Raw genomic sequence first — 12,554 nt, forward strand, 5'->3', positions numbered from 1 at the left:
CAGGCAGAAAGCTACTGATTTGCAAAGAGCCATCCAGCAAATTCATGACTAAGGTGAGACTGATGCAGAAATGCTTCGTAAACTGCAAATGAACAACATTTGACAATAACTCAAATTATTCACGCGTACAGTTTATAATAATTTGAGTTATTGTCGGTTACTATGCATATGCAGGTCATCGTTTCAATAATTCATTTGCAGTTTGTGAAGCATTTCTGTATCTTTCTGCTGTGCTGAAGAAGAATTCCACGAAACAGTGGGTATAGCCAGAATCACTGTTCACTATGTCTGTTTGCGGACCACTTCGGCAGCTTTGGACGTCATAAAACAAAGATTTATGGGTTGTTTTCACCAGATAAGAATCTGACCCGTTGCTTCTTTCAGAGACTCGCATAGTCTACAAAGACTTTCAGAGACTTATAAGTTTATTTTGTTCTATGTTTTCAAGAGAATCCATCAAGAGTGCATATTTTGTGATTTTCAGAGATTTATAATATTTCTGTTTGTTTGGTTTTGCAGAGAGTGCATATTTCATATATTTCATACTGTTCAATGTTCTGTATAGATTATATAAAGTGTTTATATTGACATCGCATTGCTGCACTTGGTCATCGTGTTGCCTTGGATATTACTGATAATTATTTGCAACACAGGGGTTTAATTGTTTGGTTACTTGAAGTGAGACTGAAGCAGGAATGCTTGGCTCACAGCTTATACTCTTGACTGTACATACCATTTCTCTCTCAAACTGGACCTTCCTCAACCTTCCTCAGACCTCTTGTCTGAGTTCTGCTTATCCTCCTGTGATGAGGATAACATTAAATAGCCTTGAGATCTTTGGAGGAGATCCTGAATGGAAACATGGTGTGTACAAATGAGTCAAATGCCATTCACATTGGCTTAGGCCATTGGTGGAGAATCTCAGGCCTGGGTACTGAATGTGGACCTCCAGTTCTCTCTCTGGCCCTCAGGATGCTCCCTGGGCTGCGCTGCTGCTGCTCCACATCCATCTTGAGCTCATTTGCCTGTCTGCATTGTACCTTTGAGCTGTGGTGATGCCTGGATTTGAGGATCGAAAGATGAGTGTGTGTATGTGTGTGGAAATGCCTGGCTTTTGGGTGGCTGCCCTGTGCTTTCCAAAGATGAGAGTCCCACCTGTTTTTCAACCATCACTTTATGCCTTTGGTTGCATCTACCATTGGCATGTGTCTCAAAAGTTTGCCCCTGCGGGAACATGGGTGCGAATAGATTCCTTGCCCCTGGTATCTTTTTTTAAAATAATAATAATAATAATAATAATAATAATAATAATATTTATTAAAAGTTTAGTAGTTACAGAAAAAGAAAAAGAAGCAATAAAAAATTTAACAGACAATACATCTGTCAGAGCTGGCTCCTGGTCCCAGCTCACAGAGGACCAACGCTAGCCGGTAGTAATGTACAAAAGTCTTTATTGAAGTACAGTTTCCATTTCCAAGCCGCAGCGCCCCAGCTCTACGTCTAGAGTCTAGACCGGCGAAGCTCCATCTGAATCTCCGCCCCCTGTACACCAGTTTAAGACTCTAACCTTACTCCACCTCTTCCTTCTCTCCTTTCTCCTCTGGGTCCTGCTACCCCCCTGGGTCCCTTCTTTCCTGGACTCTTCCGACGCAGACGTTGACCCCCCTGACTCCTCCCTCTCTCTTCGACGGGCTTTAGGACCCGGCTCCCTATCCGGGCTGCCAACTGTGCTGCTCTCCTGTACATTTGAACTTGGCGCGTGCGCGCAGCTTTTAACCTTCCTCTTGACCGTTTCCTCGCTCCCCGACGGAGGCGTGGTCAATCCTGCCTCATGTTCTCCCGCTGGTAGCGCGCCGCCTGATCCCGATGCCTGGGACTCCTCCCCCCTACTGCACTCTGGTGTGGACGCTGGTCCGGACTTCCAACTGCTGCTCTCTGAGTCCCCTCTGGCCCCTTCTTCCTGAAGTGCCCCCCTGGGCACTCCCCTTGCCCTGACCATGGGAGCCCCTTTTTGTGAATCCTCCGATTCACTGGAAAGACTCAGAGACCTCGGACCGCTGTCATCGCTGACATTTCCTTCGGACTCCTCCCCCTCGCTCTCCATTTCCTCCCTATCCTGTGCCTCTGCTCCTGAACCCCTGACAACATCAAAAATAAAAAGAAAAAACAACAAAAAGTAAAGAAAGTAAAAAAACATTACAACCAAACAACAAGAAAAACAAAAACATTTAAAAACACATCCAATATTTCCATATCTTTACCTTTCATTTACTAGTTTCATCAACCTCCTCACACCTCCCTTTTTTGTATTCTAGTTCAATTTAGCTATTTCAGCAAATCCTTTCCATCTTTCTCAATTTTTGTCCTAAAATCTATCTTAACACAATCTAACTTTAAATTTTCCACCCCTTAACAATCAATTTTTGCTTAATTCTTTATAACATTTCTGCTAAAACCACATAACTTCATTCCAGCACTCTTCTAACATTCATTAATTTTGCAATATTTCTGTAAATATACTTTGAATTTTTTCCAATCTTCCTCCACCGACTCTTCTCCCTGGTCTCGGATTCTGCCAGTCATTTCCGCCATTTCCATGTAGTCCATCAGCTTCATCTGCCATTCTTCCCGGGTGGGTCCTTGCCCCTGGTATCGTCCCCCAATGCTAAATGCCTTTCTTTGAATCTTTCCTTCTTCCTCCTCGTCTAGCTGGTCTGTTGGCAACTGGAGCGAGTGCAGCTTGACGTGTGGAGCAGGCGAGAGGTACCGCTACGTCCGTTGCATGCAGAGAATTCACTACAAGCCAGAATGGGTGTCGGATTCTCTTTGTCGATTCCCGGGCCCAGCCAACAGGGAACTCTGCAACAAACAAAACTGCCCACCGACCTGGAGTGCTGGGTCCTGGTCCGAGGTAAACAAAATTCACAGGAGTTTTTGTCAAATATTGGAGCTGTTCCGACAAGTCCGCTTACCCTTGTAGGTACGGCGGCATTGCGGGCTGGCAATGCCTTGTATCACGAAATCTGGTGTGGGGGCTACAGATGATGGAGGCTCCCCTGCCAGAAGCTTAGAGCTCCCCTTCACCAGCTGGGTATTTGGATCCAAGCCTGCCTACAAACTGACCAATGGCAGGCAGGTTTGGAGGCCGGACCCTCCTAGTTGGGTGGGCTTGAAGGGGCAGGTAGGCTCCCTTCAGGTCCACTCCCAGGATATTCAAGGTGCCCTGGCTTAGCCCCAGCACAAAAAGCTCCCACTATTCACTCATGTGCTCCAGACTTCCTGTTTCCATGTGCAGTCTGATAGGTAAGCATCCCTGGACAGTTAAGTCCAGGCGACTATGGGGTTGTGGCGCTCATCTGGCTTTCAGGCCAAGGGAGCTGGCGTTTGTCCACAGACAGCTTTCTGGGTCATGTGGACAGCATGACTAAACTGCTTCTGGCACAACAGAACACCGTGACGGAAGCCAGAGCACACGGAAGCGCCGTTTACCATCCCACCACAGCAGTACCTATTTATCTACTTGCACTGGTGTGCTTTTGAACTGCTAGGTTGGCAGGAGCTGGGACAGAGCAATGGGAGCTCACCCCATCACGGGGATTCGAACCACCGACCTTCCGATCGGCAAGCCCAAGAGGCTCAGTGGTTTAGACCGCAGCACCACCCACGTCCCTTGCAGACCAGTAATATGCCTCCAAGTATAAATTAGTCAGGGTGGAGTGTGTAGAATGGCAGCTGCCCTGATCATTTGCTTGTAGACCTTTGACTTCATTCACATGGTGGTCCTAATGTTCTAAATCTGAGACATTTGTAAGAATAATTTTTCTTAAAATATTTTTCTAACATGCAGTAAATTTAGCGGTGGGTTGTTTTTTTATTGAAGTGATTAATGCTCTGGAATTGTTTTTTTTTTTTTAAATAAAAAAAAATATCCTACTAACATCTTTCATTATGTCTTGATTCCCTCCCACCCACCTGCAACTTCTGGAAAACATCAACCCCTAAATGTTTGTATCCCGTTCCATTTTCTCAGTGCTCTCGAACATGTGGGAAAGGCTGGAGGAAAAGAGTGGTTTTGTGCAAAAGCTCCAGTTCTACTCCCTGGGCTCAGGTTCTGTCTGATGCTGCCTGTGCCTCAGAACTGAAACCGAAGATGCAGGAAGCCTGCCTCCTGAAGCGATGCCATAAACACAAGAAGATCCAGTGGTTTGTGTCCACATGGACCGAGGTGAGAAAATGGAGAGGGCATTTCTATTCATTAATGTGTTGTTGTTGTTTAGTCGTTTAGTCGTGTCCGACTCTTCATGACCCCATGGACCAGAGCACGCCAGGCACTCCTGTCTTCCACCGCCTCCCGCAGTTCGGTCAAACTCATGCTGGTAGCTTCGAGAACACTGTCCAACCATCTCTTCCTCAGTCGTCCCCTTGTCCTTGTGCCCTCCATCTTTCCCAACATCAGGGTCTTTTCCAGGGAGTCTTCTCTTCTCATGAGGTGGCCAAAGTATTACTTCTGTCTTAAACGGAATTTCAAACCTGCACAGAATTTATTTCTAAGTGTGTGCGCTATAGAGCACACCGGTAAGCCCATTTCTCTCTCACACACAATTATAACTTATGCAGAAAACAAGGGATTTTTAAAAATGCTATCTCGTCAGGGGTTCTCAATGGGATTTCCACAGATCTTATCCAAGCAGAAACTGCTACTGGAAATAAAAATAACACCTTGTCTCTCATAACACTGTGGAAGAGCCAAGTTTTGACTGTTCATCGAGTAGCGGTTCCGCACAGCACAGATGTGCTTGCGGTATTAATCGTTTGTCTCCTTCAGCAAATACCCAAACTGTACAGTTTTCTGGTGAAATAGGGGACCTAAACTATTTAATACTAATGCATTGTCACTGTATTCTCTTCCCTGCACCTCCTTTTCTAGTGCTCTGTGACATGTGGAAAGGGAGTGCAGAGGAGGACACTGAACTGCGCAGAAAAATATGTTTCTGGAAAATACAGAGAACTTGCGCCTAAGAAGTGTTCCCACCTTCAGAAACCCAACATAGACCTGGAAAAAGCCTGCATCCTAAACTCATGTCCCAGGCACTCTGCTTACTCACCAGTAAGTCAAGGCAGCTGGTTTTCCTCTTCTTGGTCTCAGGTAAGGATGCCGCTAACTTTGAACCCGTTTTATATTTCACGTTAGACCTCATCCATCATGTTTCTTTCAAACAGTGTCTCTTTTGCTCTGTGTTTGTGCTGCTGGCATGGTCTTTTACTTCCAGGTCTGGTCTATGGAGAGAGCTGGCTTGTGTAATATAGAGACTACAAATGTGCGGGAAATTGATTGATTGGCAGTCAAGGGAGATGAAAGAAAGGGCACATAGCAAAAGGGCATTGAACCCCTCCCTCAAGTGCAATATAAATGTTGTTCATTCTAATGTGTGAATATTTTGTACCCCTTATTTATATAGAAGCTATATAGAGTAAGGTAAAGGTAAAGGGACCCCTGACCATTAGGTCCAGTCGCGACTGACTCTGGGGTTGCGGCCCTCATCTCGCTTTATTGGCCAAGGGAGCCAGCGTACAGCTTCTGGGTCATGTGGCCAGCATGACTAAGCTGCTTCTGGCGAACCAGAGCAACGCACGGAAACACTGTTTACCTTCCCGCTGGAACGGTACCTATTTATCTACTTGCACTTTGACATGCTTTCGAACTGCTAGGTTGGCAGGAGCAGGGACCGAGCAATGGGAGCTCACCCCATTGCGGGGATTCGAACTGCCGACCTTCTGATTGGCAAGTCCTAGGCTCTGTGGTTTAACCCACAGCGCCACCCGAGCAATTTAAAACAAATTATCAATATACAAATAAAATCTGCAAAGTTTAAAATCTGTATGTATCCCTTGTTCACTTGTCCAAAAAGGCTCACCAAAACAAAAATGTTTTAGCAGACATCTAAGATATGTGGACAGTAAACATGAAAACCGTAATTCTGAAGGGAAGAGATATTCATCAAGAAATTGTGGAAGAGAATGCATTTTATTTGCTTTACGAAGCACTTTGGGCTGTCTCATACCAGCCACTTATTAAGGTGTCCAATTATTTTAGTGACATATTCAGAAAAGAACATTGAAGTGGGGCCACCTTTATTCAAAGCTAAAAGTTTGGGTGAGTCCATGTCCTGTAGAAATAAGTAGCATATTGTTGCAGATCATTATACCTAGCAATTATCAGGGAACCGCCTATGTGTTTATGACATAGAAACCAGCAAGTCCCCTGCACTTAGCACAGTTTTAGGTTACCTATTAATGGCTTGCTGGTGCTCAGTTGCTTGTAAGCATTTTCACACCATAAGCCATGCTAAGCACTTGAGAGGACTGTAAAGATACAATGGCTTGATGCCCATGGAGGTTTATTCTTGGATTGGCTGTGCCATTTGGACATCCGTTTTTGAGCTGGCAGTTTAAGTTTATGGAAGTTACCTTTCATCGGAAGGATGGTACTAAAAAAATAAACATTTGGTTTGGAGGAAATGACTATAACATTGCAAAAGAGTGCAGTAGCAATGGTAACATATATCATATGTTCCTGGGTTCTATCTCTTTATTGCATTCTAGAATGACCATGAAATGAAGTCCAGCAGGGGCGTTGTATATGAACCGGCACATAGATTTGTGGACATCCACTTAGCTCTCTGGAGCAAAACAAGCACAGGAAGAGAAAGGAAATAACCCCATTCACATTTTAATGCAGATTCACCTCATTCACACGTCTTGAACCAATATGCAAACTGAAATGCAGCTAGCCTTAAAAATTTTGCAGGTTGCTGTCCAAATAATTGACTAAAGAAGCTTACTGTTGTTGTTTTTTTAAAAAAATAATATTTATTAAAGGTTTTATAGTTACAGAAGAAAAGAAAAAGACAGTAAAAAAAAAATTAAGAGACAATACATCAAAAATAAAAGAAAAAAACAATACATCAACACAACAAGAAAAAGCAAAAACATTTAAAAACACATCCATTTTCCATATCTTTATCTTTCAATGACTTATTTCCTCGACCTCCTCCCACCTCCCATTTTTGTATTCCAGTTAATAATTAAACCAGCAAATCCTTTCCGTCTTTCACTGCTTTCTATCGTTTAATTGTCTTAATTTATTTTAACCTTATCTTACCATCAAAATCTTAAAATTTATCTATACTTAAATCCTTATCATATTTCTACTAAAGTCATATAATTTCATTCCACCATTTCCCAGCATTCCTTAATTATGCTATATTACTCTAAATAAAATTCTAAAAAATTTTCCAATCTTCTTCCACCGTCTCTTCTCCCTGGTCTCGGATTTTGTCAGTCTTTTCTATCAGTTCCATATTGTCCATCAACCTGGTGCTCTTTTATCTGAGGCTCTTAACTCTTCTCCCTGTCCTGTCTGCAGATTTCTTTTGATGCCAAAGATTAAGTCCCAAAGGGTTTCCATCTTAGCAGCTCCTTGATTCCATCTCGACATAAGCTTACTGTAGTTGTTGTTGCTACTGCTGCTGCTGCTAACTACTGTTGCTGTCGTTGTTTTATTACATTTATATCTTGCCTTTCTTCTTTCATGGAACTTAAGGTAGTATATATCTAGTTTCCAAGCAGTCATCCATCCAGGCACTGACCACCATCAGGAAGGTGGTAGCCTCATGTGCTTTCAGACCATACCCCTCAGACAAAGTTTTAAAGGGAAAGTGCACACAAAAAATGTGCACATTAGTGAAAATGACATAAAATTGCATTGTGTTAAATAAAATTGGAAAAATGCATACATTAGACAAAAATGCATATATTGAGGACATGTACTATGTTCAATTTTTTCATACATACTTTTTTGGGGGGGAGGGGGGAATCACAAACTGATTCAGAAATAGAGTGATCCAAACTTAAGATTGGAAACTGCAAATAACTTGCTGAAACCATCTGAGCGGTTTTGCCTTTTCCCTGCCACTTTCCTCTGGAAAACCCACTCTTTAGCACTAAATCAGAACCAACAGCAATCCACAGAAAACCCAATTGCAGTTTGTTCCAATTCAGTGCTAAAGAGCAGGTTCCCTGGAGGAAAGCAGTGGGGCAAACAGAGATGTGGATAAGCCCATCGTGTTCCTGAGAAGATGGAAGGGGAAGCTTGTAGCTTCCTGGGAAACTTGCACTTTTTGAGGCCGATGAATGAATTTCCAAGTTCTGACTGGAAATTGGCATTAGGGGAATCTATGAACTATTGCACATCTTGAAACCCTATTCATCTTAACCTAAGCCCCACTGAGCTCAATGATCTACACCCAAATAAGTGTTTTGGGGATCATTGGTTAGTTAGACAAATCAATTAAAACCCGTTTTTGGTTTTTTAATAGTTTTTTTTAAAAAAGAGGGAATCTTCATTTGATTTGGCAACACGTTCCTTGCATACATTTAAAGCACTCTTATTCCACTTTAAACAGGCATGGCTTCCCCCTCAAAAAAACCTGGGAGCTACGGGGGCTGAGAGTTGTTAGGAGAAAATTAATGAATGTTAGGAAAATGTTGGAATGAAATTACATGGCTTTAGTAGAAACATTATAAGGAGTTAAGTATAAATAAGTTTTAAGGTTTTGATGGTAAGATAAGGTTAAAATAAATTAAGATAATTAAATGACAGAAAGCAGTGAAAGATGGAAAGGATTTGCTGATATAGTTAATAACTAGAATACAAAAAAGGGAGGTGCGAGGAGGTCGAGGAAATAAGTTAATGAAAGATAATGATAAATATTGGATGTGTTTTTAATTGTCTTTGTTTTGATGTATTGTGTTTTTTGTTCTCTTTTTATGTTTGTAATGTATTGATTTGTATTGTTTATTTTTTTCCCCTTTTTTCCTTTTTCCTTCTTTTTTCATTTTTTCTGTAATCTTTAAACTTCTAATAAATATTATTTTTTAAAAAGAGAGAGAGAGTTGTTAGGAGACCCATGTTCCCCTCCCAGAGCTACTATTCCCAGAACGATTTAACAGTCCACCCTCCTTCCCAGAGTTCCCTGTGATTTCCAAACTGTAGCTCTGGCCCTCCAGGTTCAGGGATGGTGGGAACTGTAGCCCAATGAGGACATAAATCACAAGGGACCAGATAAAGCAGCTGAACATTCAATCTTATGCCCTTTGCTTTATGTCTATATTAACAGGTATAGGGTTGGGCAGCAAGTGAAAGGACCTATCTGCATATTTGACAGTAATAATCCAAAGTAAACAGGTAGCAGGAACACTGCAGAGATCTCTTACTGGAGCAGCGTTGCTAAAATTTGCAGCGATTACGCTCTTGTCTTTACTACTCTGTTTACACATTGACATTTTCAAAAGGTTTGCATTCTATTAAACATGCGGTTGGACTCCGATTTTCCTTACAGTGCACAACAACCTGTGGAGGAGGCATGCAAGTGAGGTCAGTTCAGTGTCTAGCCAATGGGAGGTCAGCCACTGGATGTCTGCTACACCAGAAGCCGGTGGCCTCGCAGGCCTGTAACACCAACTTCTGCCCTCTTCCTGAAAAGAAAGGTAAATTCTGTTTCTTTTGTTGCTGTTTTTCCCAACTTCCACTTTTGCATTTAAGGTTTGGACTCGCTGAACAGACCAACTGAGGTTAAGGGGTTGTAAGGTAAAGGTAAAGGGGACCCCTGACCATTAGGTCCAGTCATGGCCGACTCTGGGGTTGCGGCGCTCATTTCACTTTATTGGCCAAGGGAGCCGGTGTACAGCTTATGGGTCATGTGCCCAGCATGACTAAGCCGCTTCTGGTGAACCAGAGCAGCACACAGAAAGCCATTAACCTTCCCGCCGGAGCGGTACCTATTTATCTACTTGCACTTTGACGTGCTTTCAAACTGCTACGTTGGCAGGAGCAGGGACCGAGCAACGGGAACTCACCCCGTCCCAGGGTTCGAACCGCCGACCTTCTGATCGGCAAGTCCTAGGCTCTGTGGTTTAACCCACAGCACCACCCTGCTGTAGAATCACACTAATCTTGTGTTCTCCTGCCAACCTAGTGATTCGAAAGCATGCAGTGCAAGTAGATAAATAGGTACCGCTCCAGTGGGAAGGTTAAACGGCATTTCCGTGCGCTGCTCTGGTTTTCCAGAAGCAGCTTAGTCATGCTGGCCACATGAGCCGGAAGCTGTACGCCGGCTCCCTCGGCCAATAAAGCGAGATGAGCGCCGCAACCCCAGAGTCGGCCATGACTGGACCTAATGGTCAGGGGTCCTTTACAGCAGGCTCACCGCCAATAATATACTGTACATTGGTACCTCAGGTTAAGAACTTAATTCGTTCTGGAGGTCTGTTCTTAACCTGAAACTGTTCTTAACCTGAAGCACCACTTTAGCTAATGGGGCCTCCTGCTGCTGCCGCGCCGCCGCTGCACGATTTCTGTTCTCATCCTGAAGCAAAGTTCTTAACCTGAGGTAATATTTCTGGGTTAGCGGAGTCTGTAACCTGAAGCATATGTAACCTGAAGTGTATGTAACCCAAGGTACCACTGTGTATGTCTGGGTTCACCCTGTTTCTTTCAACCACCAGTAGTCCCATATTGTCTAAAGTCTTCTCTCTCTCTTTTGACTCTTCTCGTTTCAGATACCTTCTGTAAGGATTACTTTAACTGGTGCCACTTGGTTCCCCAGCACGGTGTTTGTAACCATAGTTTCTACGGGAAGCAATGCTGCAGGTCTTGTGTAAACTCAAATTTGTAAGGGAGACTTGCTCCTCAGGCAAAAAGCGTAGCTTTTGAGTGCAAACCTTGCTGCGCCTTCAAACCCGGAACTGTGATTGCTGAAGACATGATTCTCAAGAGTGACTTCAATTTGCTCTGAAGCCTACTTTCATTATTCAATGAGCCTGGACACAAAATGTAGTCAATAGCTACCTGGATGAGTGAGGTGTCTCAAATATTTTTCAGTACTGTATTCTGAAGTGACCCCCCACCCCACTACGGTTTTGGAGTAAGCATCCTGTTCTTAAGACGAATGGAGGGAAGGGGTTTTAATGAACAGGGACGTTTTCTGCATTTGAATTGGTCCTTCAGTCGCTGGCATCTTCTTTTGAGACGACACCGAAGAGTTGCCTGGAGCATGGACACCTGAAGCCGGCAACAGAGAAGTCCGTCCTACCATCTACCAGTGCACCATCTACCAGGGAGTTCTCTTGCACGAACCCCACCAAAATCTGTGGCGGCTGTGCAAAGAGCTCAGAAGTGTTTCCACGGGGCTTATTGTGCGGGGACAGCTTTGCACTGGATTGCGTCCAAGATATTTATTGCGTTTTACCAGTGTTCTAGCACAGCTCCCGGCCAACTCCACGGGACCTTGTGTAGGAGAACTCCCAGGTGAGTGTCGCTGCTCACCTGCCCCTTTGTGCCTCATGCCCTAGTGGCAGAATCTATAAAGGCCCTATTTAAATGAAGACTGTAACTGATTACAGCAGTTGAAACCTACTTGAGGCTCTTTGGCCAACAAATAAACCTGAAACTGCTTTAGTTAGATCTGTAGCTTTTAATGGATGAGAGAATCTGAGGGGGAGGGCAGGCAAGGACAAGCCTCAGGGGTGCCCTTCCCCTCAACATTTGCCAGATAATAAGATCCTTTATATTTGTTGTTTTCAAATGAGCGATCTTATTTAAATGTCCTTGTTTTATGCTGTACTGCTAAGTGTAAAAAGAGTGTTCTGCCATCAGTGTTACTTAAATGGCTGACTATACCAAAACTATGTTTGCATTTAAACATAAGGTACTACTACCATTGTTAGATTCCAGCACCATAGTAACATATTAAGCCTAGGAAAATGTTTTTTTCTTTTTTGCAATGTAATACTATTCAGGGCAACTGGAACATGTTTTGCAAGTTTAGAAGCTGCACGCAATGCTGACATCAGAGCTGTGTATATTCTGCAATTCCACAGATCAGAAATGCATATACAGTGGTACCTGGCAAGACGAATGCCTCGGAAGACGAAAAACTCGCAAGACGAAAGAGTTTTTCGTTTTCTGAGTTGCTTCGCAAGACGGATTTCCCTATGGGCTTGCTTCGCAAGACGAAAACGTCTTGCGCCTTTTTTTTAAAACCGCCAATGCATTCCTATGGGAAACCGTCAATACACATTGGTGCTTCGCAAGAAAAAAAAACTCGCAGAACGAAAAAACTCGCAGAACGAATTAATTTTGTCTTGCGAGGCACCACTGTATATATGTTACTGAGCATGGAATGCCAATTCCAGAGTATCTTTGATTTCATTAAACAAGTTTCTAGCTCTCGTGGCTGCCAAGATACATTGCAGTGCAATCATTTGTATGTTGACTTGAAAGCAAATTCTAATGAGCTCAAAGAGGCTTATGCCCAGGTAAGTTTATATAAGATTGCAGCCTTAAATGTGTGGGGGCAATGCTTGCCATAGCCTTAGATTTCAGAGCAATTGCTCAACAACATTTCTGCTGTTGTGATAGGGCTTCAGTTGCAAAAGAAGAATAAATTTTGCAAAATATGCAAAAATGCACATGTTTGTATTGTTTGCAAAAT

At 43.3% G+C, this 12,554-nt stretch overlaps 1 protein-coding gene across 2 annotated transcripts in view; it reads left to right on the top strand.

Moving 5' to 3' along the window:
- ADAMTS16 (ADAM metallopeptidase with thrombospondin type 1 motif 16) overlaps positions 1–11,146 on the top strand; it is an 84,665-nt gene extending 73,519 nt beyond the window's left edge. For both annotated transcript variants that reach the window (XM_083448556.1, XM_083448557.1), the window contains 5 exons: positions 2,710–2,911; positions 4,031–4,225; positions 4,928–5,146; positions 9,402–9,549; positions 10,621–11,146. In XM_083448556.1, the coding sequence (XP_083304682.1) occupies positions 2,710–2,911; positions 4,031–4,225; positions 4,928–5,146; positions 9,402–9,549; positions 10,621–10,736 (880 nt within the window). In that variant the 3' untranslated portion in view covers positions 10,737–11,146. The remainder of the gene's footprint in view (positions 1–2,709; positions 2,912–4,030; positions 4,226–4,927; positions 5,147–9,401; positions 9,550–10,620) is intronic.
- Positions 11,147–12,554: the final 1,408 nt, after the last annotated feature.

This window comes from Podarcis tiliguerta, assembly GCF_965153285.1.
Source record: "Podarcis tiliguerta genome assembly, chromosome: 7".
NCBI classification, from domain to species: Eukaryota; Metazoa; Chordata; class Lepidosauria; order Squamata; family Lacertidae; genus Podarcis; species Podarcis tiliguerta.